General features: G+C 41.8%; 1 protein-coding gene across 2 annotated transcripts in view; it reads left to right on the forward strand.

The window, feature by feature from the left end:
- IRAK1 (interleukin 1 receptor associated kinase 1) overlaps positions 1–26,466 on the forward strand; it is a 60,619-nt gene that overhangs the window by 23,743 nt on the left and 10,410 nt on the right. For both annotated transcript variants that reach the window (XM_067464191.1, XM_060763204.2), the window contains exons 4-11: positions 482–588; positions 4,223–4,390; positions 9,114–9,178; positions 10,144–10,258; positions 10,401–10,513; positions 17,709–17,913; positions 23,428–23,496; positions 23,659–23,871. In XM_067464191.1, the coding sequence (XP_067320292.1) occupies positions 482–588; positions 4,223–4,390; positions 9,114–9,178; positions 10,144–10,258; positions 10,401–10,513; positions 17,709–17,913; positions 23,428–23,496; positions 23,659–23,871 (1,055 nt within the window). The remainder of the gene's footprint in view (positions 1–481; positions 589–4,222; positions 4,391–9,113; positions 9,179–10,143; positions 10,259–10,400; positions 10,514–17,708; positions 17,914–23,427; positions 23,497–23,658; positions 23,872–26,466) is intronic.

Below are 26,466 nucleotides of genomic sequence, written 5' to 3' on the forward strand. Positions count from 1 at the left end.
TGAGGGAGAAACTTTCCAAAGTGGAGTCGTACAGAAGAGGAGCGGGTATGCACTAAAGACAAATGTTGAGGGATACCCGTCATATGGGATAATATGATTAATTTCCAAAAGCGCTGTGGAAGAGCCAGGTTTTGAGGTTCTTCTTAAAACTTTCTAGAGTAGGGGCTCATCTAAGCTCACTGGACAATGTATTCCATAATCGGGGAGCCACTGAGGAAAAGGCTGTCTCCTTTGTCCCCACAAGGCAGGCCTGAGATAGTGGTAGGGGTGAAAGAAGAGCCTTCCCCGAGGATCGGAGGGATCGGGTAGCTTTTGAATTGCACATCTGCAGGAAAGTAGCTTCAAATTACATTAAACAATCAATGTAGATGGGGTCTCGGTTTTCCTCGTCTCAGCCCACACTTAAGCAGATAGCAGCAAGGAAGCAGAAGTGTTTACCTTGACTTTTAACAGTTCTCTCTCTGCTTTCTCTGCCCAACAGAGCCCTCCTATCCACCACTGTCTCTTCCAGAACCCGCTCCCAGCCGCTGCCTCAGTAGTGTGGACCAGAGCAGCACGCGGCCACCTTCTACAAAGCCCGACGAGCAGGTAAGGTCAATTCTGTCAACGGACATAGTTTTGGTCCTTGGCTCCATTGGGCCAGGGATTGAGAGAGTGGCACTGAAGAGGAAACTAGGGACAGCTAGACTTGCCTGGAACTTTTAACTCTTAAGGGAGTGTCCTTTGTTTGTGTTTAGTTATGTAAAGCAGGTCACATTTCCCAAATTCTTTAATTTTTTTCACCATGGCTCTTTATTTCTTCTGTCTTAGGTGGCGGTTCTTCCTCTTTCTTCTTATTGGACTGGCTGGTGGCTTTGCTTTTGGCTCTTTCGTGCTGGTACTCCTTATTTTTTTTGTCCCTTCTTGTCAAAACTTCTGCCATCGCTTCTGCACTGATGCAAGAATATTAGTATTTTTTAAGTGTCCTTCCATATTTGTTGCAACCCAGATCAGGAAACAAGACCATAAGATATTAATCCACCACACTTGACTGTAGGAAAAAACAATCCTTTTTTATTGATGAAAAATGGTTACAAAATAGGAAAATACAAAGTCCAAAAAACCACAGTAAAATTCAGCAGTCAGGAATATCTATGAACTAGATCAAAATTCCAAAAACAACACTATAAAAACCTGGAACCTGTTAGCATCTCACTAACCGTACTTGGAAACTAGAAGCCTCTGGGAATGCAGGCCATGGGAACCGGGAGATCTGCCAAGGTAATGCCTCAGTCTAAACAATGCTTGATCTAACGAGACAGCCCGGGGGGAGACACTTAAAACTAAAGAAACTGTTTCGGGACACGCCTCCAGGCTTTGAAGCCTCCTTTTCCTTTAATCTACTTGACCTTCACAGGCTCTGTGATTCACTCCTGTTTTTCCAAATCTGTCCTATCCTATCCTCATTAAAAAAGGCAGGTGCTAGCTCCTCTGGAGAGTTATCACCGCTTGATTCTGAAACATTCTCATCAGGATGTGTAGTTTCACTTTCCAAGCCACTGCCTTCAGAATCAACAGTTTCCAAACCATCAGGGAAAAATACATGTTCAGTAGCCTGTTCAGTTGCATCAGGAAATACAATCAGAGAATCAGGTTCAGGTTCACACGGAGGCTGAACCCCAACAATATTCTCATCTTGCCACTCTCCCTGCTGATTCCTCTTTAAATGTCTTCCAAGTATCTTTTCCAAGCCCTTTCTTTTCCTTAACTCTATAATGTTGTTGTCATAATGGTTAATGGTTTAATTATGTCTGTTTAATGTTATTTTTGTGTACTTTAACTATATGGTACTCTGCAAGTCATTTTGAGGGAAAAGCAGAATACAAATACAGGGTTGTTGTAGGTTTTTTGGGCTATATGGCCATGTTCTAGAAGCATTCTCTCCTGATGTTCCGCCTGCATCTATGGCAAGCATCCTCAGAGGTTGTGACCTCACAGCCTATTGGGGAAAATAGAATCTTGACATTTGGGAGTTGTAGTTGCTGGGATTTATAGTTCACCTACAATCACAGAACATTCTGAACCCCACCAACGATAAAATTGGGCTAAACCTCCCACACAGAATCCCCATGTGGGCCACAGCAATGCATGGCAGGGGATGGCTAGTAATAATAATAATAATAAACTTTATTTGTACCCCGCCACCATCTCCCCGATGGGGACTCGGGGCGGCTTACATAAGGCCAAACCCAACAACATAATACAATAGATAAAATCAAAACACAAACAACAACATAAATTACCTAAAACATAAGAGGAGAGAATACTTCTAGAACATGGCCATATATATGTTGCTGTTTCCCGCATTGTATTCTTGTTAGCTCCTTCTGATCTTTTTTCCCCATGTGAGATGCTTGCTCTATTTTTCCAATCCACTTTTCATATCTTATTCTCCCTTCCATTTTAGATTTAAATACCTTCCAGAATTTGTTATATTATAATCATCACCATCAGGATATTACACCCATCAGAGTACAGGGCATTTTACCAGAGTGACTTATACATTGTTAATTTGACAGTATGGTTTCCCCGGTGGTGTAGTGTGTTAAGCTGCTGAACTTGCTGACCGAAAGGTCTCCAGTTCAAATCTGGGGAGCGGGGTGAACTCCAGCTGTTAGTCCCAGCTTCTGCCAACCTACCAGTTCGAAAACATGCTAATATGAGTAGATCAATAGGTACCACTCTGTCAGGAAGGTAATGGCACTCTATGCAGGGAGGCTGGCCAGGGGTGGTGGCCTGCTGAGCTGTCCCTACCGCCGCTGGCTTGGTGCTAGCTCCGCCTCAAGCCTGGAGCAACCACCGCAGGAACCAGAGCTGAAGCCAGGTTAGAGGGGGGCATCCACGGGGGCTGGCCGAGGTTGCCCTGCTCAAGGATGCCAAGGGCGAGGGAGGAGTACGGGGAGGAGGAGGAGCGGCAACCCCATTACCAGGGAGATCGATTGGGGGTAGTGGCCCGCTGAGCTGTCCCCACTGCTGCCAGCTTTGTGCTGGCTCCGCTGGCGGCGGCCTGGTGGTTTCTAGGCTCCATCTCAAGCCTAGAAACCAAAGGGACCCTGTTGCTGCGATACCAGCAGCAGCAGCAGGGTTGCTTTGGCCTCTGATAGCTGCCCGCAACCCTCGCTCTCGGCATCCCCAAGCAGCACAGTTTATACCTGGCGCAGAAGACCACTCCCCACTTTTATGATGATTTCCTGTGTTAAAAAGTCGTCTTGTGCCCCAGAATATACGGTATTTCAAATATCTATAAAGAAGCTTTCAAACATTTATATTCTAATTAAAGGGTACTGACATGTCAATTATCCAAAGTCCCTTAAATGTAAATATAAAGAATGCAAAATACCTATATAATATTAATATTGGGTTCTTGTAGGTTTTTCCGGGCTATATGGCCATGTTCTAGAGGCATCTTCTCCTGACGTTTCGCCTGCATCTATGGCAAGCATCCTCAGAGGTAGTGAGGTCTGTTGGAAGTAGGAAAATGGGTTTATATATCTGTGGAAAGACCAGGGTGGGACCAAGGACTTTTGTCTGCTGGAGCTAGGTGTGAATGTTTCAACTGACCACCTTGATTAGCATTTAATGGCTTGGAAGTGCCTGGGGGAATCTTTCTTTGAGAGGTGATTTGCGATTTGGTGATTTGAGGGTGCTTGCCATAGATGCAGGCGAAACGTCAGGAGAAAATGCCTCTAGAACATGGCCATATAGCCCAGAAAACCTACAACAGCCCAGTGATTCTGGCCATGAAAGCCTTCGACAATAATATTAATATTGTTTTTTAGTAAACCAATCCATTTTCCTCTGGTTCTTTATACATTCCATAACAGGTTACCATTCTTCTTGAAGTTTCTGTGTATTTGTTTGTTGTGAAGCTAAAGTTAATTTGTCCGCTTTGGCCAGAGAAACATATTGCAATTTTTCCATTGCCACTTTCTATCACTGAAACATACTGAAAATTTATTTTCTTAACTGTTTCGCTGGATTTTTTAAAAACACAACTTTTGTATTTTGGGATTGAAATTGAAAACATTGGGTTGCTGTGAGTTTTCCAGACTGTATGGCTATGATTCAGAAGCATTCTCTCCTGACATTTTGCCCACATCTATGGCAGGCATTATCAGGAGATAATGCATGTTAAGTGGAGAGGTGCCTTTCAGAATACTTATTTGCTCTTTCCTGACTCCAGGGCCTCAGCTCCTTGTCCCTAACCTGTCCCTTTGAATGGCGATTGGAGGAACTGCGGCAAGCCACAAGTGACTTTTCAGAAAACCTAAAGATTGGTGAAGGAGGCTTTGGCTGTGTCTATCAGGCCCGACTGCGAAACACTATCTATGCCGTCAAGCGACTCAAGGAGGTATTGTGAGTTTGTAAGCCTCGCCAGTGGAACTTTCTTCACTGTATTTTAGCCTTTCGACAACATATCCAAAAACAGGTCCGAGATATAGAATCAAAGAGTTGGAAGAGGCCTCATGGGCCATCCAGTCCAACCCCCTGTCGGGAAGCAGGAAAATTGCATTCAAATCACCCCTGACAGATGGCCATCCAGCCTCTGTTTAAAAGCTTCCAAAAAAGGAGCCTCCACCACACTCCGGGGCAGAGAGTTCCACTGCTGAACGGCTCTCACAGTCAGGAAGTTCTTCCTCATGTTCAGATGGAATCTCCTTTCTTGTAGTTTGAAGCCATTGTTTTGCGTCCTAGTCTCCAAGGAAGCAGAAAACAAGCTTGCTCCCTCCTCCCTGTGGCTTCCTCTCACATATTTATACATGGCTATCATATCTCCTCTCAGCCTTCTCTTCTTCAGGCTAAACATGCCCAGCTCCTTAAGCCGCTCCTCATAGGGCTTGTTCTCCAGACCCTTGATCATTTTAGTCGCCCTCCTCTGGACACATTCCAGCTTGTCAATATCTCTCTTGAATTGTGGTGTCCAGGATATGACCACAGACTATTAGTTAGTTGCATACAGTATGATTCCCTTCTTTATGGATTGGATATTTACAATTTCATTTACCTGCACCCGCAAAAATGTTCCCCTGCAAGGATTTGCGAACCTTTCTAGGCCCTCTAATATGATTCTGTGATTTTCTTCCAGCCCAAGTATAGTCAAAATATGATGGGAGTAGTAATAATATATTAATGCTTAGACTAGGGGCCCTAAAACTTTTAAATCCAAGGGCCAATTCATGGTCCCTCAGCTTGTTGGAGGGACAGACATTAGCTGGAAAAAAATATGAACAAACCCCTATGCACACTGCACATATCTTATTTATAGTGCAAAAAGACATGAATGAATAATGCATTATTTAAAATAAAGAACCATTTTAACCAACATAAACTTCCCAGTATTTCAGCAGGATTTATGGGCCTGCTTTTGGCTGATGAGAGAGTCAAGTTAATGAGGATTGTTGTTCTTGTGTGTCTTCAAGTCATTTGAGACTTAGGGTGACCCTAAACCTAAAGATTAGGGCCAGGTCCATGACCATGAAGGGCCACATCTGACCCACAGGCCTTAGTGTGGGGAACTCTGGCTTAGATCTTAATCCATCTGCATACAAAATAAATAAATACAGCATAAAAATACGTCACCTCTCAACAAAAGATTGCTCCAGGCACTGCCAGGCTATCAAATGCTAATCAAGGTGGTCAGTTGAAACATTCACACTTAGCTCCAGCAGACAAGAGTTCCTTGTCCCACCCTGGTCTTTCCACAGATATATAAACCCTTTTTCCTAGTTCCAACAGACCTCACTACCTCTGAGGATGCTTGCCATAGATGCAGACGAAATGTCAGGAGAGAATGCCTCTGGAAAATGGCCATATAGCCTGAAAAAACCTACAACAACCCACTACGTAAAATAATTGGCCTGAATATATTAAAAAAACAATATAATTGAAATAGAATACAACACATTAAATATAAGTATTAAAATTTACATTAGATAAAATTAGATTAGGTAAAGTAAGAGCCCCCTGGTGGCGCAGCGGGTTTAAATGCTGAGCTGCTGAACTTGCTGACTGAAAGATTGTCAGGTTTTACAATGTATTGTAATGTAATATAGCTGAGTCATGCACTGCTAATGGGCTTCTATTGGGAATGCTGAGTCATGCATTAACTGTATATAGGGAATCATTTGGGGAATGTGTTCTGGCCTAGTCCAGGTGATTGTGAATGATGTAATCCTGGGTTTGAGTTAAGTCAATGAGTTGGGAACCAATCAGTGATTGCTATGTGTAAATGAATTGTATATAAGGAAGTCATGTACAGTGTATATTTCTCCTTGTGCTGTGATGTTGTTAGTCAAAGGCTAAAGATTAGTGCTAAAGATTAGTGTAATTAAAAGAACCTGTCTGCTAAGACAAGATATAACTGTATGCTGTGGTAAGTTTGTAATGTCATCTACACTGGGGAAAAGACAATGGTAAAACTGACAATGGCCGGGCATATGCTCAAGTGCCTGTAAAAGGTTCCAGAGTGACTGCAGTTTGTGGGAGCAGTTGACTGAAAATACTGTGCAGGAAGAAGCTACTGGAAAGCGCTGAAGTTGTGCAACTGATCTGCTGCTGAATTGTGAAGTTAATCTCAACAAAGATAGATCGCTCAATCCAGGGAGCGGGGTGAGCTCCCACTGTTAGCCCCAGCTTCTGCCAACCTAGCAGTTTGAAAACATGCAAATGTGAGTAGATCAATAGGTATTGCTTCTGCAGGAAGGTAATGGTGCTCTATGCCAGGCATCCTCAAACCAGCCCTCCAGCTGTTTGGGCCTTCAACTCCCAGAATTCCTGACAATTGAACAAGCTCATTAGGGCTTCTGGGAGTTGGAGGCCCAAACAACAGGAGGGCTGCAGTTTGAGGTGTCTGCTCTATGCAGTCATGCCTGCCACATGACCTTGGAGGTGTCTACGGACAACGCCAGCTCTTTGGCTTAGAAATGGAGATGAGCACACACCCCTAGACTAAATTTAATGTCAGGGGAAACCTTTAACGTTACTTGAAAGTAAAAGCATCCCCAGAACAATCAATTGCATTATCAGTGATAAATTTCACATTTTTTTTATTGCTGTCAGGATAAAAAGAGAAACCTTGCAAGTTATTGAATTGGTATCACTCAGGATATAGAAAATCATTTATGAAACATTATTGCGCACATACAAAGCCCACAGATCTAATCCAGTCTGTAACATCGTTTTATGTAGTTCACGAGGCTTTCAATGCCATGGCAACGTTGTTACATGTATGCAGCCTTGCAATTACAAATGGCCCTTTGAAGGCAAGCATAAGGTTGATGTGCCCTTGGTGAAAATTAGTCTGACGCCCCGGCATTATCGGAATGTAGATGAGACAGAATGGATCCCAAGAATTTGATTCTCAGTTCATAATATAGTGAGTAGGTGAGCAAATAAATGTGACAAAATTTCAGGTACGCACAGGGACAGGTTGTCTTGAAGTGTTTTCCCCATAAATATGGGGGTCATACTGCATAAAATCTGATTTGTTTCCAGCTTTCATTAGTAGTGGTAGGATCTGGAAGAACTCTGCTTTGATTCAACATAGGCAGTTGAGGTTTATAGTATTGGCCCTGGCTGATTCTGGGAGTAGTAGTCCAAAAGAGTAACTTTCCCAAAGTTTGGTAGTAGAACCATCCATATTATGAGTGTTGAATGAAAAGTAATGCCTCCACCTTCGTAACGCCTCAACAGATTGCAGTACTGGTATGCGGCAGGTACTGGCTTGTTAAGTAGACTCTCCTCTACAGTTCCATTTTGGCGGGAAGCCTTAGCAATGAATGGTTGTGTTGTTAAAGTGCAAAGTATGGTCCCTGCACAGACGGTCGGTCAATGCGACTTAAGCAACGTGCAATCATTGAATTATTGACAGCAGAAGGTGTCACCCCAAAGGAGTTTAATCAGAGAATGCAAGCTGTTTATGGTGATTGTGTTGATGTGAGTAGTACGCATCGTTGGGCAAGTAAGTTTAAAGATGTTGAGGTGGAAACATCTGATTTGCATGACAAACAAGAGTTGGACGTCCTGTGACAGCAACCACCAAGTTTCACAAGCAAAAGGTTGACAGATTGATTCAGGATGATCGTCGTATCACTTAGAGAGAAATTTCAAGCATAATCAGCATTTCACAAGAACGTGTGGGTCACATTATTGCTTTGCTTGGCTATCGGAAGATCTGTGCATGACGGGTACCCAGGATGCTGACGCCTGAAATGAAAACGTACACCACTACAGCAGAACTTCAGGGACTGGATCTCACCACCGTACGGCATCCTCCATACAGTCCAGATTTAGAATCGTCTGACTTCCATCTGTTCTCAATAATGAAAGGAGATCTGCGAGGACATCATTATGCTTCTGATGAAGACGTTGAGAGAACTGTGAGACGCTGGTTGCGGAAACAGAGTGTTGATTTCTTCTGTGACGGCTTCAGAAAACTTGTTCATTATTGACAGAAACGTATCCAATTGTCTGGTGATTATGTGAAAAAGTTTTTTGTTTTTGGGGTTTTTTTTTTCGTGTCAGGAGTGACCTGAGAGACTGCAAGTCGCTTCTGGTGTGAGAGAATTGGCCGTCTGCAAGGACGTTGCCCAGGGGATGCCCGGATGATTTTGATGTTTTATCATCCTTGTGGGAGGCTTCTCTCATGTCCCCGCATAAGGAGCTGGAGCTGATAGAGGGAGCTCATCTGCCTCTCCCTGGATTCGAACCTGCGACCTGTCGGTCTTCAGTCCTGCCAGCACAGGGGTTTAACCCACAGCACCACGGGGGGCTCCTATGTGGAAAAGTGAATAGTGGTAGTCAAAGAGCACATTCTAAGAATTATTTCCACGTTTGATTTATTAAAATATTCCCATCCAAATCCAAGTAACAAAGGTGGAGGCATTACTTTTCATTCAACCCTCGTAGTTGCTTGCCCTGTGTTTGTTGTTCTTGGTTGTGAATGAGGAGATGCTGACTCAATCTTGCCCTTTCATTTCACCCAGAATGCACTGTTCTTTGTCATTGACTGTCTGCCTGAATGACTTTCTTCCTCTTTTCTTCTCCCTCTCTGTCTTTTTATGTCTGACTAACAGGAAGCAGAATTGGACTGGAGCGTGATAAAAAACAGTTTTGTCACTGAAGTGGAAAAGCTTTACCGGTAAGGAATGGGATGTTAATCAGGTATGGAGTAGGATTTCCAAAAAATTGAGATAACTTCACATGAAATTTTTCAGAAATGTGTATTGGCGCAGAGAAATTGCAGTTCTGTCACTCTCCTCCTAGAAACAATATCATACGAAAGCTGACTGGCACAACCTGGGGGTCACAACCAGACACAGTGAAGACATCTGCCCTTATGCTTTGCTACCCTGCTGCTGAGTATGCATGCCCAGTTTGGAACACATCTCACCAGGCTAAAACAGTGGATGTGGCTCTTAATGAGACATGCCGCATTATCACGGGATGTCTGCGCCCTACACCACTGGAGAAATTACACTGTATAGCCGGTATTGCACCACCTGACATCCGCCGGGAAGTAGGAGCCAGTAGTGAAAGGACCAGGGCAGCGACATCTCCAGCCCATCCCATCCCTTGTTTGGGTATCAGCCAGCACGTCAGCGACTTAAATCAAGAAATAGTTTTCTAAGATCTACAGAGACACTTGCTGGAACACCTCAGCAAGCGAGAGTCCAAAAGTGGCAGGCTCAAACCCAGAACCTCAATCAATGGCTGATATCCAATGAGAAACTCCCCCCTGGGCACACAGAAAACTGGGCGACTTGAAGGGCACTGAACAGACTGCGCCACGAGATGCAGAGCCAACCTTAAGAAATGGGGCTACAAAGTGGAATCCACGACATGCGAGTGTGGAGAAGAGCAAACCACAGACCATCTGCTGCAATGCAACCTGGGCCCTGCCACATGCACAATGGAGGACCTTCTTATAGCAACACCAGAAGCACTCCAAGTGGACAGCTACTGGTCAAAGGACATTTAATCAACTACCAAGCTTGCAAACTTTTGTGTTTTGTTTGTTTGTTAAAAAAAATGCAATACAACTGTTTGGTTTTCTCCTGACAAGATAAACAAATAAATAAATACTCTCCTCCTCTTATCCCCCAGGTTCCGCCATCCCAACATTGTTGAGCTTGCTGGTTACTGTGCCGAACAGGGGAATTTCTGCCTTGTGTACGTTTTCCTGCCAAAGGGCTCCTTGGATGACCATTTACACAGACAGGTGACCAGTTGAAAAATCTCATCGTTCTACCCAGTTTTTCTGTGATATGTAGTGGGAAGAAGATATATTTGTTTTTCCTTAGGAAGGGGGCCTTCAGTCCTGCTCCTGTTCTCCAACCTGTCCTTTGGCTTTCATTTCTCAGGTTGGTCCCTGCCTTACCTGGGCCCAGAGGCTGCATGTGGCGGTGGGCGCTAGCAGAGCCATTCAGTTCCTGCATAGTGACTCTCCCAGCCTCATCCATGGAGATGTAAAGAGGTGAGGATTCCTCATTCAAGCAAAGGGAGTGGGGCAGTGGTGATGGATGATGATGATGATTATCTATATAAATAAAACTGTAACGTTCGTTTGTGGGATTAACATAACTCAAAAACCACTGGACGAATTGACACCAAATTTGGACACAAGACACGTAGCAAGCCAATGAGTGACCATCACTTATAAAAACACTGAAAAACACAGCAGAAGGGACTTAAAAAGTAAAAAAAAACACAAAAAGACGCTACAACACATGCGCAAAAACGACTCTCCCAGCAAACAAAACACACAATAGCATATCATCCGCACTGACTTCTGGACTACAGCTTCCAGCATCCCCTACACCAGACCCTTTAGGAGAGGGGGATGATCCAAATGCACTGCTTCCAAGATGCAAGCTTTCTTCTTGGATTTGAGAGCATCGCAATCCCTTCATATTTCCAATTTCCTATTCCTGGACGGCAATTCCCATCAATCCTCCAGATAGCTAGATTACATAGAGATAAATAGGTAGGTAGATAGATCGATCAGGAGGACTGCTGGGAGTTGCAGTCCAAGAATAGTTAGAGAAGGAAGAACGGGGAGAAAGAAGAATGGAAAGAAAAGGGGGAAAGGAAGGGAAGAGGAAGGGAAGGAGAGAAGGAAAGAAAAAAGGGAAGGAAGGAGAGAAAGAAAGAGGGAGGGAAAGTTGGCCACAGCAATGCGTGGCAGGTACAGCTAGCTATTATAAGGATCATGATTTTGATCCAGAAGGGAAAGATTTCTGCAGGAAGACAAATACAGTTCTGCCGTTTTCCACACTCTGCTTGGAAGAGACGAGTTATTTGAGGCATCACAGCTTGGGCTCCATTGGAAGTTTCAGCCTTCTGGGGGGGAAATCTTGGCAGAACTTTTCATTAGTAGCAAAATTAGAATAAATTATGCAGGAGCAGTTCAGTCAGTATAATTCAATACAACTCCTATATCTGCATGGCATATATTCCAAGACCATCTGTGGATACCTGAAACTGAGCCATATGTTTTGAAAATACTTAGGTTTATTTATTTATTTATCGTGTCAGGAGCAAGCCAAACAGTTGTATTGAATTTTTTAACAAACAAACAAACAAAACACAAAGTTTGCAAGCTTAGTAGTTGATTAAATGTCCTTTGACCAATATCTGGCCACTTGGAGTGCCTCTGGTGTTGCTGCAAGAAGGTCATTGTGCATGTAGTAGGGCTCAGGTTGCATTGCAGCAGGTGGTCAGTGGTTTGCTCTTCTCCGCACTCGCATGTCGAGGATTCCACTTTGTAGCCTCATTTCTTAAGGTTGGCTCTGCATCTCATGGTGCCAGAGCGCAGTCTGTTCAGCGCCTTCCAAGTCGCCCAGTCTTCTGTGTGCCCAGGGGGAAGTCTCTCATTTGGTGTCAACTATTTATTGAGGTTCTGGGTTTGAGCCTGCCACTTTTGGACTCTCGCTTGCTGAGGTGTTCCAGTGAGTGTCTCTGTAGATCTTAGAAAACTATTTTGTGATTTAAGTGATTGGCGTGCTGGCTGATACCCAAAGAAGGGATGAGCTGGAGATGTCTCTGCCTTGGTCCTTTCGCTGTAGGCTGCTACTTCCCGGCGGATGTCAGGTGGTGCAATACCAGCTAAACAGTGTAATTTCTCCAGTGGTGTAGGGCGCAGACACCACGAGATGCAGAGCCAATCTTAAGAAATGGGGCTACAGGGTGGAATCCTCGGCATGCGAGTGCGGAGAAGAACAAACCACTGACCACCTGCTGCAATGCACCCTGAGCCCTGCCACATGCACAATGGAGGACCTTCTTGTGGCAACACCAGAGGCACTCCAAGTGGCCAGATACTGGTCAAAGGACATTTAACCAACTACCAAGTTTGCAAAATCTGTGTGTTTTTTCTTCTTCTTTTTTTTCTTTTTCTTTTTAATCTGTGTGTTTGTTTTGTTCTGTTAGAATTGTAACACAATGGTATGGTTGCTGATGACACGATAAATAAATAACCCCGTGATAATGCGACATGTCTCATTAAGAGTCACATCTACTTTTTTAGCGTGGTGAGATTTTTTCAAAAAGCTTTCTTGGATTTCTTTGGCAGGATTTTACACTTTTTTTGTTGTTTTGGATCTATCTGCAGTGGAGTTTTAATGTTAGTTCTGTTTTTGTGACAAATGGTTTAGAGACTGTCAGACAAAGTAATTTGGGAAGAGTTCCTTGAAATTAAGTGGTTTAAAAGCCACTGGGCTTCCAGGAAGAACAATTTAAGGCACAAAGTTGAACTTCCTTTTTGTTAGACATGTCCCGTAAGTGAGGTCTTGAATGACATGACGCTAGCATTACTATGATGCAGGCGTTGCTATGATGCAGATAGTAACTCAGAGCTTGAGGCTATTGTGTCAGATAGTATGAGGAAGCACAGTCTCTTCCAATGGTGTAACGTTTGCTATTCAAAGGGAACTTTACTCAAAAGTACAGGGTTAGTCAAAATGCATAGGCCAATAAGCCATTCAATTGAATGGCTTATTGGCCTATGCATTTTGACTAACCCTGTATATCAAGTATTGTGTGTCTAAGCCCTCCCATCCATTTCACTGAACACAGTATAGTGTGGAACTCTGCTGTTTTGAAACATGACTGCCTGTTTATCCTTTTGATTTTCCAAGATTGGGACCCAGAGCAGCTTGCAATTTAATTTCAAATAAAACAGCTAGAACAATGTGTTGTACCGTTACTGATCCAATTAAAAAATAAAACAAAAAAGCATTGTTTTAATTTTTTAAAAAAATAAAAACAATGACATATTGTAAAGGAGGTAAAACTACTGCCACCTAATCTGTGAGGAAAGCTGGGCAATGATCAATATCAGCTTATGAGCTGGTTTATAAAGGGACTATTATTTACAGAAGTATTGATAGTGTAGTGTTTTCTGTCCCTGGTTTGGCTTTACTTCTTATGCAGGCTGTTTGACTTAAGAGAAACTGTATCAGGCAAGGCTTGAGGAAAACAGTAACAAGTTTATTTTAACAGGAGTATAACATGTTTAATTGTTTCTTCACAAGAGGCACGAATCTTGATTGGTTACATTAGTAAGGTTTCATGAGTAACCTCAGGCACAGACTTCCAAGAGGTTTCTATAAGCAGATGTATCTCTTCTGGACAACTGTCCCAATAAAACAAATAAGCCAAAAGGCCTATTGAACAGAATTGGCTCTCAGCCAAACCTTGATTCTTAACCCAGAATCAATAACCCCCTGTAGTTTTATCACTACCGGGCCCTTTCCTGTAACCCCTTTGGTCACAAATAAACTCCCTGTTTCTCCCACTAGAGAAATCAGTCCTTCCCTGTAGCTCACGGGCTTACAGACTGCCACTTTCAAGAAGCTGTACCGTGAAGTGACAGTTGGCTCCGCCCCCGTTGCTATGGCAACTCAGCTCAAGCCACCAGCCACCATCTCTAACAAAATATAATCCTACATACTTACCATTTATTAACTACTGTTTAAACAACACATAACCATAAGAATAAAAGTTACACATCGTCACACATATATTTAGAAACAGTGCTAAATACTGTTTACATGTGAGTTACTGTATATACTCAAGTATAAGCCTAGTTTTGCAGCCCTTTTTTATAAGCCCCCTCGGCTTATACTCGAGTCAAAATTATTTATTATTTTACTCTATTATTATTACTATTATTATTACGATTACTATTATTACATTTATAGGTTAACTTTATTATTTTTATTATTATTACATTTATTATTTTTCTCTATTATTATTACTATTACTATTATTACATTTATAGGTTAGCTTTATTATTTTTATTATTATTACATTTATTATTTTACTCTATTATTATTGGAAGGATATGTAAACCCATGTACATTGAAGAAGGTTAGAATAATGGTTTAGTCAGAGTTGGACAGTCTTATCTTACAGTTTTATGTAAATATTAATAAACATTTAACCTAATGATGCTTCAATTAATGTAATTTTATTGGTATCTATTTTTATTTTGAAACTGACCCGTAGCTGCTGCATTTCCCATCCTCGGCTTATACTCAAGTCAATACGTTTTCCCAGTTTTTTGTGGTAAAATCTGGTGCCTTGGCTTATATTCGAGTTGGCTTATACTCGAGTATATATGGTATATTTACTGTTTACATGCGAGTTATATTAATTGTATTGTTTTTGCTTATTGTTTTTTGTTCTATTGATAGAGTCCCCTTGGGGAGATGGTGGCGGGGTATAAATAAAGATTATTATTATTATTATTATTATTATTATTAAATATTCAAAAGCTGCTGGATTCTGTCTGATCTTGGAAACTAAGCATGATCAGCCCTGGCAAGTACTTGGATAGCAAGCCACCAGCAAATATTGTATGCTGTAGGCTGTATTTCAGAGGAAGGAACTGGTAAAACCACCTCTGAATATTCCTTGTGGAAGAAAACACTTTGAAATGTATGGGTCATCATAAGTCAAACCACCAACTTGAATGTGCATATACACACACGCTGCACGTTCACCAATGTAAGGTCTGTTTAACAAGATGTTTGCTAGTGAAGGAAGAGCAAAAAAGTGCCATGTCTTTGTGAGGCAAACCTCTGAGGTTTCTGGGACAGGGAGAAAGCCCTACTCTAGAAAAAAGACTTGGGCAGACTGACATAGGGAAATACAAGCTTTCAGATAATCTGAATTTAAGGCATATCGGGCATTACAAAAATGGGCCAATAGTCAATGAAGTTGTTTTCACAAAGGAGTAATATGGTCCAAGTAACTATTCATAGTCTACAATCATGCATTTTGGACCTGTTGAAGTGTTTGGAAAAATTTCCAAAGAGAGACTTGCATCAAAAGTATAACGATAATCCAAAGTCGATATAATCGAAATGTGTTACCTTCACCGGACCTTTCCATTAATTGGAACAGCTGACACACTATGTGTAAATGCATTCCTAGCCAGCACTGAAATGTGGGCTTCCAGACTCAGGGCTTTGTAGTTCTCGAAGGATTTATGAAGGTCCCTCTTTGGAATTCCACACTTGCCACACACAAAAAGCCCAAAACCTAGCAAATGATGAATTAATTTTTCTAGCTTTCACAAGTTTTAGAGGAATGTATTGTTGAAGGCTTTCATGGCCAGAATCACTGGGTTGTTGTAGGTTTTTCGGGTTATATGGCCATGTTCTAGAACAGTGTTCCTCAACCTGGGGGTCGGGACCCCTGGGGGGGTCACGAAGGGGTGTCAGAGGGGTTGCCAAAGACCATCAGAAAACACAGTATTTTCTGTTGGTCATGGGGGTTCCGTCTGGGAAGTTTGGACCAATTCTATTATTGGTGGGGTTCAGAACACTCCTTGATTGTAAGTGAACTATAAATCCCAGCAAGTACAACTCCCAAATGTCAAAGTCTATTTTCCCCAAACCCCATCAGTGTTCACATTTGGGCATATTGAGTATCCGCGCCAAGTTTGGTCCAGATCCATCATTGTTTGAGCCCACAGTGCTCTCTGGATGTAGGCAAACTACTACTCCCAAACTCAAGGTCAATGCCCACCAAACCCTTCCAGTATTTTCTGTTGATCATGGGAGTTCTCTGTGCCAACTGTAGTTCAATTCCATTGTTGGTGGGGTTCAGAATGCTCTTTGTTTACATGTTAACTATAAATCCCAGCAACTACAACTCCCAAATGACAAAATCAATCCCCCTGCGAACCCCACCAGTATTCAAATTTGGGCATACCGGGTATTTGTACCAAATTTGCTCCAGTGAATGAAAATACATCCTGCAAATCATTTTTTACATGGCGATCCATAATGTTAGGGTTATGGTTGGGGGTCACCACAACATGAGGGACTGTATTAAGGGGTCACGGCATTAGGAAGGTTGAGAACCACTGTTCTAGAAGCATTCTCTCCTGATGTTTCGCCTGCATCTATGGCAGGCATCCTCAGAGGTTGTGAGGTCTTTAGAGGTATGTTTGCAGATATATGGATAATATCTGGAAGAATCTTAAAAATCAGAAAAATGGGTACCGTATTTTCCGGCATATAAGACGACTGGGTGTATAAGACAACCCCAACTTTTCCAGTTAAAATATAAAGTTTGGGATATACTTGCCGTATAAGACTACCCGTCTTCCAACACACACCAAATAAAAATTTAAAAAGCATCAGATTTGATTTCAATATGGTAATTTTCCTATTACTGTACCTACTTCTCTGCCTCTCAGATCTCGCACATGCGCACCTGCACCGCTTCACTGCCGTCTTCAGGAGAGAGATCTGAGAGGCAGAGGAGGAGGTACGGTAATAGGATAGAAGGGCGGGGCAGACAGGTAAAAGAGGTGTGTTTTTCTGGGCCCAGAGCCACTCTATCTCTTTTTTCCACCCCGGACACCTGCAGCTTGCTCCGCCCTTTCCTTACACCTTCCCGGTGAGGCGCCCCTTCACCTCACCTTCAGGACCGCATTAAGCCCACTGATACTGATGAATGGATTTTCTTCTACCGTACTTGTACAGCATCACCCTTAATGCTTTCATACAGTCGCTGCATATGTCAGGGATGCAACCACTGCCATTTTTTAACTCCCCCCACCATATGCAGCAACCACAGATTCTCCAATCCGGATTGGAAGTTTCAGCACCCGCTCTATAAGACGACTCCCGGTGTATAAGACTACTCCTGCATCTAAGATGACTCCCACGTATTCGTATAAGATGACTCCCGCGTATCAGACGATCCCTGACTTTTGAGAAGATTTTCTTGGGTTAAAAAGTAGTCTTATATGCCAGAAAATACGGGGTGTGTGTGTGTGTGTGTGTGTGTGTGTGTGTGTGTATATATATATATATATATATATATATATATATATATATATATATATATAAACAAACTTTAGATCAAGACTCTACTGCCTTAATACCCCCTTACCTCTCCTTACAAAATTCAGTAGATGGATTGGAACTATCTGAAGGGAGTGATATCAAGTTGGAGAAATGTCCTAGATCTCAGTCTTCTTGGCTGTCAAGTATGAATGACTTTGGTACCCAATTCACAATAGCAAAATAAAGTGCCTGAACAGCTTTGAACATGGTTCACTCCACATAGAAAATCAAAATTCAAAATGGGGCCGTGCGAGAATATAAAGATTGTTTGTAATCTTCCCTTTTCTTTCTTGCCCTTTGTAGCTCTAACATCCTCTTGGATGCAGCACTCAACCCACGACTGGCGGACTTCGGATTAGCACGGTTCAGCCGCCGACCAAAGCAGGGAACCATGAGCAGCTCATTGGGCCGGACCCAGACTGTGCAGGGCACATTAGCGTACCTACCCCCTGAATATGTCCGGACCGGGACTCTTTCCACTGGCATTGATGTTTTTAGCTTTGGTGTGGTGAGTATTTTAAGAGCTAAACAGGCAGAGGCGAGAACACCTGATGAGATCAGAATCCTGTCACAGAACTGTAGAACTGGTTGACATCTAGACCTAAGTGACATCCATTGCAGCCTTGTTCAAAGTGACGGTTGATGGTCTGGTGCCTGTCATACACCATCTACGTCTAATCTACCTCTATAAACTATCAGGGGTCCTCGAACTAAGGCCCAAGGGCCGGATACAGCCCTCCAAAGTCATTTACCCGGCCCTCACTCAGGGTCAACCTAAGTCTGAAATGACTTGAACACACACACAACAACAACACTCCTATCTTATCAGCTAAAGGCAGGCCCACACTTCCCACTGAAATACTAATAAGTGTATATATGTTAAAACTGTTCTTCATTTTAATTGTTGTATTGTTTTAAAGTATTTTTTGTACTACAAATAAGAGACGTGCAGTGCTCAAAGGAAATCATTCATGCTTTTTTCAAATTATAATCCAGCTCTCCAACAGTTTGAAGGACTGTGACCTGGCCCTCTGTTTAAAAATTTTGAGGACCCCTGGTTTACAGAGGGAAGGAAACAGTTCATAAATGGACAAAAATAATAATAATATAAGAATAAACTTCATTTGTACCCCGCTAAAAACATCTAATGCACCATTTTAGAAGGCGGTCTGTTCCTCCATCAAGCAGCTTTTAGCTTCAAAACATTTTCCCCCAAATATATAGTTAGACCTCCTTCTCTTGTCCAGTTTTTTAAACAGCTGGCTAAAGATGACACATTCTATGCTACTCTTCTTCTCACTTTCTGAAACATACATATTTTATCTAGTCTTGCTGCAGCCTTCCCACACTGCAAAGGAGAATATGATGAGTCAGGAGCATTGGGTGATAGGATGAGTTTGAAAAGCTACTCAGATAAGTCAGAGCGGAGCCCAAATTCAAAAGCTTCCAAGGGTGTATTATCTGGAGGAAACACTTGCATACAACTGTAATGGGTGTGTCAGCTATTACCCTGTTATTGGCTCATTCAGAGACAGAAATGATAAACTAGAATAGGTTCCATGTATGAGGGGTATTTTTAAAGTAAGGTCCGTTTGAACTTAAGTACACAACGAAAGTTTATTTCAAAAAAGTAAATTTATTTTCAGAAAGTACATACTTCACTCTATTTTTCGACATAGTTGCCAAGTTTGTTCAAACACTTATCATACCTCTGAACCAATTTTAAAATACCCTCTTCATAAAAACTTGCCGCCTGCTCCAATAACCAAAAGTTCACTGTAATCAAAGAAGGGCGACGGGAGCGGTCCTCATCATGGACGTTGTCACGGCCATCTTTGAATTGTCGTACTCACTTACACACTTTGCTTTCACTCATAACAGTATCATCGTACACTTCACAAATCTGTCGATGAATTTCTGCAGCATGCAGTTTCCTTGCTGACAAAAACCGTATCACTGAGCAAACCTCACACCCCCTGGACAACATCCTTGTAGACTGCCAATTCTCTCACACCAGAAGCAACTTGCATTTTCTCAAGTTGCTCCTGACACAGGAGACAAAAAAGACTTGGTACAAGTGTTCTTGAAGAGCTCCCAGTATCTGATGTTCTCAGCACGGTACACTGAAATAGAAAATACAAACAATAACTGAAGAAAACATGCAGTAAACTCAAAATAAAGTAACAAGGAAAGATTAAAAATGCCCCAATACATGAAACCATACCAATAACAAGATTTTTTTAAAGACCTGCTAACCTAAAACCAGTTTTGTTTTGTGTTGCCTGCTCTTTAACTTTTCCTGCTCTTTAATCCCATTCTTCCCATCAAAAACTGGCTTTCCAAGGAGGACTTTTCCTTCTATGTACTTGGTATTTATTTATTTATTTGTCGTGTCAGGACAACCAGTCAAATTATATTACATTTCTAACAGAACAATGCAAACAAACAGACAAAATACAAAATTTGTGAGTTTGGTAGTTGATTAAATGTCCTTTGACCAGTAGCTGGCCACTTGGAGTGCTTCTGGTGTTACTATAAGAAGGTCCTCCATTGTGCATGTAGCAGGGCTCAGAGTGCATTGCAGCAGGTGGTCAGTGGTTTGCTCTTCTCCGCACTCGCATGTTGTGGATTCCACTTTGTAGCCCCATTTCTGAAGGTTGGCTCCGCATCTTGTGGTGCCAGAACGCAGTCTGTTCAGCGCCTTCCAAGTCTCCCAGTTTTCTGTGTGCCCAGGGGGGAGTCTCTCATTTGGTATCAGTCATTGGTTGAGGTTCTGGGTTTGAGCCTGCCACTTTTGGACTCTCGCTTGCTGAGGCGTTCCAGCGAGTGTCTCTGTAGATCTAGATTTAAGTCGTTGACGTGCTGGCTGATACCCAAACAAGGCATGAGCTGGAGATGTCACTGCCTTGGTCCTTTCACTATTGGCTGCTACTTCCCGGCGGATGTCAGGTAGTGCAATACCGGCTAAACAGTGTAATTTCTCCAGTGGTGTAGGGCGCAGACACCCCGTGATAATGCAGCGTGTCTCATTAAGAGCCACATTTACTGTTTTAACATAGTGAGATGTGTTCCACACTGGGCATGCATACTCAGCAGCAAAGTAGCACAGCGCAAGGGCAGATGTCTTCACTGTATCTGGTTGTGACCCCCAGGTTGTGCCAGTCAGCTTTCGTATGATATTGTTTCTAGCACCCACTTTTTGCTTGATTGTTCAGGCAGTGCTTCTTGTAGGTCAGGGCACGATCCGGAGTGACTCCCAGGTATTTGGGTGCGCTGCAATGCTCCAGTGGGATTCCTTCCCAGGTGATCTTCAAAGCCCGGGATGCTTTTCTGTTCTTGAGATGAAAGGCACATGTCTGTGTTTTGGATGAGTTGGGGATCCGCTGGTTTTCCCTGTAATAAGCAGTAAGAGCACCTAGAGCTTCGGAGAGCTTCTGTTCTACCATCTCAAAGTTCCCTGCTTGAGCAGTAATGGCACGATCATCAGCATAGATGTAGTTGGTATGAGAACAGATAAAAAGGAGTAAGGCCGTAACTTCGAGTTTCAATTAATGCCATAGGTGTATCTCGAAGACAGATGCCCTGGTATCTCACTGCGGAGGCAAAACTCTGCAAACAAATGGAAGACACAATTCACTAATTGTTTTTCCCCCAGGTGTGTGGATCTAAGAGAGAAAACATAGCATAGTCGGACTCTGTATCTGAATAAAACCCTACAAAATGTTGTATCTGAACATTTAACAGGCAATCATTGCAGCAGTGTTCACCATAATAGCAAAAAAGACAAAAAATGGTTGTTTTCAAAAGCAACACCTGTAATTAATTGTATGAGTTTGATTAACATGGATAGCGATGATAGCCGATACTGATGTTTAATCATAGTATTTGTTCTTGATTAATATGGTTAGTGATGATGGCTGGTACTTATTTATAATTGTGGTATTTCGATTTTAATCATTGCTAATGGGAGGGATATATTTAGCATTCATTGCCATATTTGATCATTTTAAAAGTATTTCACGTAACACAAAGAAGCCTTGTTGCACGAAGATGGGTCAATGCCTGGGTGTCTTCTTGTTCTAGATAGGAAGGAGGAGTTGGCTTGTGGGGAAACCTGATACTACTAGCTTTCTACTCGCTCACAAATTTCAAAAGATGGCTCATATTCAAAACCAGATGCATAGTGATATGATGTAAATAGATGGGATATTTGGAGTTTGACGTCCCCTCTACACTGCCATGTAATTCAGATTTCCCAATAATAATAATAATAATAATAATAATAATAATAATTCAGACAGAGTTTCGGAGCATAATACTCCTGACCTCACAATACATATCTTATCCGTACGCTTAAAATCAAGTCAGGAGATGCTGTGGCTTTAATTTGAATATGCATTGATAATGTTGAATGGTTTTTAAACTGTGAATTTTTAATACTGTTTATATTGAATTCTGTTTCAATGTTTGTATATTTTATATTGTTTACTAATGCTTTTCTGTTAAGCCGCTTTGAGTCCCCTTCGGCAGAGCGAAAGCAGGGTATAAATAATAATAATAATCATAATTATTATTATTTAAAGATCAAACTGCAAGGACTCTGGCACAAACCAGTAAAAGTGGTTCCAGTGGTGATTGGCACACTGGGTGCAGTGCCTAAAGACCTGGGCCTGCACTTAAACACAATCGGCGCTGACAAAATTACCATCTGCCAGCTGCAGAAGGCCACCTTACTGGGATCTGCACGCATTATTCATCGATACATCACACAGTCCTTGGATCCAACGTGTGATCCAGTTCAACAGCCAGCAGAGCCATCCAGTCCAACCCCCTGCCAAGAAGCAGGAAAATTGCATTCAAAGCACCCCTGACAGATGGTCAACCAGCCTGCAAAGAAGGAGCCTCCACCACACTCTGGGGCAGAGAGTTCCACTGCTGAACAGCTCTCACAGTCAAGGAAGTTCTTCCTAATGTTCAGATGGAATCTCCTTCCTTGTAGTTTGAAGCCATTGTTCCACGTCCTAGTCTCCAAGGAAGCAGAAAACAAGCTTGCGCCCTCCTCCCCATGACTTCCTCTCACATGCTTATACATGGCTATCATGTCTCCTCTCAACCTTCTCTTCTTCAGGCTAAACATGCCCAGCTCCTTAAGCCGCTCCTCATAGGGCTTGTTCTCCAGACCCTTGATCATTTTGGTTGCCCTCCTCTGGACACATTCCAGATTACCAACATCTCCTTTCTGTTATGCCCAGAATTGGACACAGTATTCCAGGTGTATACTACTACTACTACTACTACTACTAGTAGTAGTAGTAATAATAATAATAATTATAATATACTATATAATAATATAATAATAATTATAAAAATAATATACTAGTAATAGTAGTAGTAGTAGAAATAATACTACTAGTACTACTAATAATAAAAACAACAACTTTATTTATATCCTGCCACCATCTCTCAAAAGGGATTCAGGGCAGCTTACATGGCAACAGAAGTACAATACAGAAAGATATTTGATGATTTTACTGTTTTACTGTTTTATTGTATTCTTTGATATATATGTTGTAAGCATCGTTGATGCCTATGTGAGGCTGCTCTGAGTCCTCTTGTGGGGAGAAGGGCGGGATAGAAATGTATGAAATAAATACATTAAATTAAATAAGATATAAATACATCCACATTATCTCCTTTGAACTGGATTATATGAGTCTACACTGCCATATAATTCAGTTCAAGCAGATAATTTGGATTTTATATGGCAGTGTAGAAGGGGCCTGATTTTCAAACCATGTTATGGAATCCCAAGTCCTTGTGTCATTAGTTGATTTGAATTAGACTCGCGGCTTGGAAAAGTTAGTTTTGGAGGCTGCATCTTCCATTTCTTTGAATGGTTTTTGTAACAATGTAACTTTTCCCAAAATACAAAAAAGACAGGGAAAGTGATTTTCTGCTCCCTCCTTTTGATCCCTGCTGTACGTTCCACCAGACTTAAACACCAACCTTGCTCAACCCCCAGGTCCTCTTGGAACTTTTGACTGGGAGAAGACCCATGGAGGTGGATTCTCGTGGACGTAGCAAATACTTGGTGAGAAGCTTTCCTTTGTCCATGTGGCACCCCTCTTCTTCCAGTGTAGCTTAAGTCCCTCACACCATCCAGTTCATCCTGATGCTGCTCCCTCCATCCCACCTTCCCTATCTCACCTTGCCTTCTGTATTTGTGATGAATTGTCCACCTCTTTCCCTTCAGAAAGATTTAATCAGTGAAGAAGAGGAAGCCCAGCAAACTCCAGCCACAATGACATCCAGCTCCTCTCAAGCAGCTCAGCTTGGCACACATCTTTATCGGAAACACATGGACCTGCAGGCCGGGCCCTGTCCAGAACTGTTGGGCATAACAATAGGAAGGTTGGCTTGTCAATGTCTCCACCCTCGAGCTAAACGCCGCCCACCAATGGCTGAGGTAGGTGGAGTGAAGGTGGCATTGGTTCATTTGTGTCTTATGGAGTCTGGTTGTATGAAAACGTTGCAACAACCAAAGAGATCCACGAGGAATGCCAACTAATCTTCAAAAAGAAATTTTAAAGAAAACCGGAATATTACTTATTAGGAATTACTGATGAGGATATAAAACTGGACACGAATGAAGATATTTTATTTATGTACATGACAACCGCAGCTAGAATTAATTATGCTAAATATTGGAAGCAGAAGGAAGTACCTGAGAAAGATAAATGAGATAAAGACATGGACACATTAACTTTTTTTTATTAAAAAGGAATACAGGAAATCCGATTAAACAAACAAATTGATCACAGGTGGAAGAATACATAGAAAAGAGATATAAAGAATTGTAACTGGGAACAATTGTGAATAATAAAAGTGGAACATTAGTTACCAGGAAGATTACATAGACAATAAGTTGAAACCCATGTAGATTTAGAAGGAAGTCACTGGACTTTTTATCTTTTTTTGTATGTATTTTATATATATACACACACACACATACATACATACATAGATTTTTCCTCTTTTTTTTTTTGATAAATACCTCTATCTTTCTCTTTATTTTCCTACTTTTCTTGAAAACACTATGTTCCCCCTCTTTACTTGGTTATTACGTTTTTACCTTATATCAAGGATCCCCCGGTGGCGCAGTGGGTTAAAGCACTGAGCTGCTGAGCTTGTTGATCGAAAGGTTGCAGGTTCGATTCCGGGGAGCGGCGTGAGCTTCCACTGTCAGCTCTAGCTTCTGCCAACCTAGCAGTTCGAAAACATGCAAATGTGAGTAGATCAATAGGTACCGCTCCGGCGGGAAGGTAAACGGCGCTCCATGCAGTCATGCCGGCCACATGACCTTGGAGGTGTCTATGGACAACGCTGGCTCTTTGGCTTAGAAATGGAGATGAGCACCACACCCCAGAGTCAGACATGACTGGACTTAATGTCAGGGGACTACCTTTACCTTTTACCTTATATCAATAAAAAATTATTTGGGGGAAAAAAACAAAATATTACAGCAACCAAGGCTTTGACCATTTGCGAATCATAGCCTCAGGGTTAGTTACACTCCTTCCTGTGGGAAAAAAGTGAAAAACCCTTGGAAAAGGATGAACATTTAACGGAGGGGAGCTGCCTGTTCCCTTTTGTTCTTTTTTTTGTAAATTGATTTTATTAATAGAATATATAGTTACATGGAAAGTGGGAGAAGATAGAAAAGTAGGAAATGAACTGGAATAAAAAGTGGTGGGGCAAAGAATAAAGCAGAAAAAAAGGAAAAGTTTAAAAAACTGAAAAAAAAATTAAAATTAAAAAGCTGGTCCCTAGGATGTAAAGGTCCCCATCAAAAAAAAAAAGGAGAGAGGAGAAAAAGAAAGAAAAATTACTTCCATCTAGTCTTTGAAGATCGTTTACAAACTTATTTTATCTTTATTGACATTTTCAAAAAAATATAGTTAAAAAGTCTAAAAAGAGAAGCAGATTAAAAAAAGGGGGGAAAGGGGAAAAAAAGTATATAGAAAAGAAAAAAGTAGAAAAAATGAAATTAAAAAAAACCTTTCTTCATGACTTCCTGCGTATCTTCAATGAGGTGTCCTCCTTTTCTCTCTTCCTCTCACTTCCTCTCCTTTTCTTCCTTACTCAGTCCTTCTTCCTTTCTTTCTTTTGGGGGTAGTTTCTATAATTTATATTATTGTTTTATATTATTTGTCTTTTAAGTATTTTATGAATTTTGTCCAGTTTGTCTCTTTTTTCGGTTCGCCTTTATTTTTTGATAGCAGGAAGGTAAGTCTGTCCATATTTCTTATATCAAGTACTTTTTCTCACCAATCTTCTATGCTTGGCATCTCTTGTTTTTTTCCATAGTTTTGCATAGCACACTCTAGCTGCTGTGGTTAGGAGAAACAGGAGCTTATCCATGTTTTTTTCCATTTTGGTTCCGTAATTCCGAGCAGGAATATTTCTGTCTTTGAAGATCTTTTACAAACGTTTTCGACTTTAGTGTTGAGGTTTGCCTCCCTATTTTGGTTCTTCTTTGACTTCGGTTTACTCCTTTCAAGTAATGATCTCTATTTTTCGTTGTTTGAAGTAACTTTTTTTTACCAAGTCCCAGTTTGTGTGCTTCTTTGGAATCATAGAATCAAAGAGTTGGAAGAGACCTCATGGGCCATCCAGTCCAACCCCCTGCCAAGAAGCAGGAATATTGCATTCAAATCACCCCTGACAGATGGCCATCCAGCCTCTGTTTAAAAGCTTCCAAAGAAGGAGCCTCCACCACACTCCGGGGCAGAGAGTTCCACTGCTGAACGGCTCTCACAGTCAGGAAGTTCTTCCTCATGTTCAGATGGAATCTCCTCTCTTTTAGTTTGAAGCCATTGTTCCGCGTCCTAGTCTCCAGGGAGGCAGAAAACAAGCTTGCTCCCTCCTCCCTGTGGCTTCCTCTCACATATTTATACATGGCTATCATATCCCCTCTCAGCCTTCGTTTGGCAACAGCCAATAGGTTAATTCATCCATGTTCATTATTTCCAGTATTTTTTTTTTATTTTGAAGGGAGGGT

The sequence above is a fragment of the Anolis sagrei genome, chromosome 2 (genome assembly GCF_037176765.1).
Source record: "Anolis sagrei isolate rAnoSag1 chromosome 2, rAnoSag1.mat, whole genome shotgun sequence".
NCBI classification, from domain to species: Eukaryota; Metazoa; Chordata; class Lepidosauria; order Squamata; family Dactyloidae; genus Anolis; species Anolis sagrei.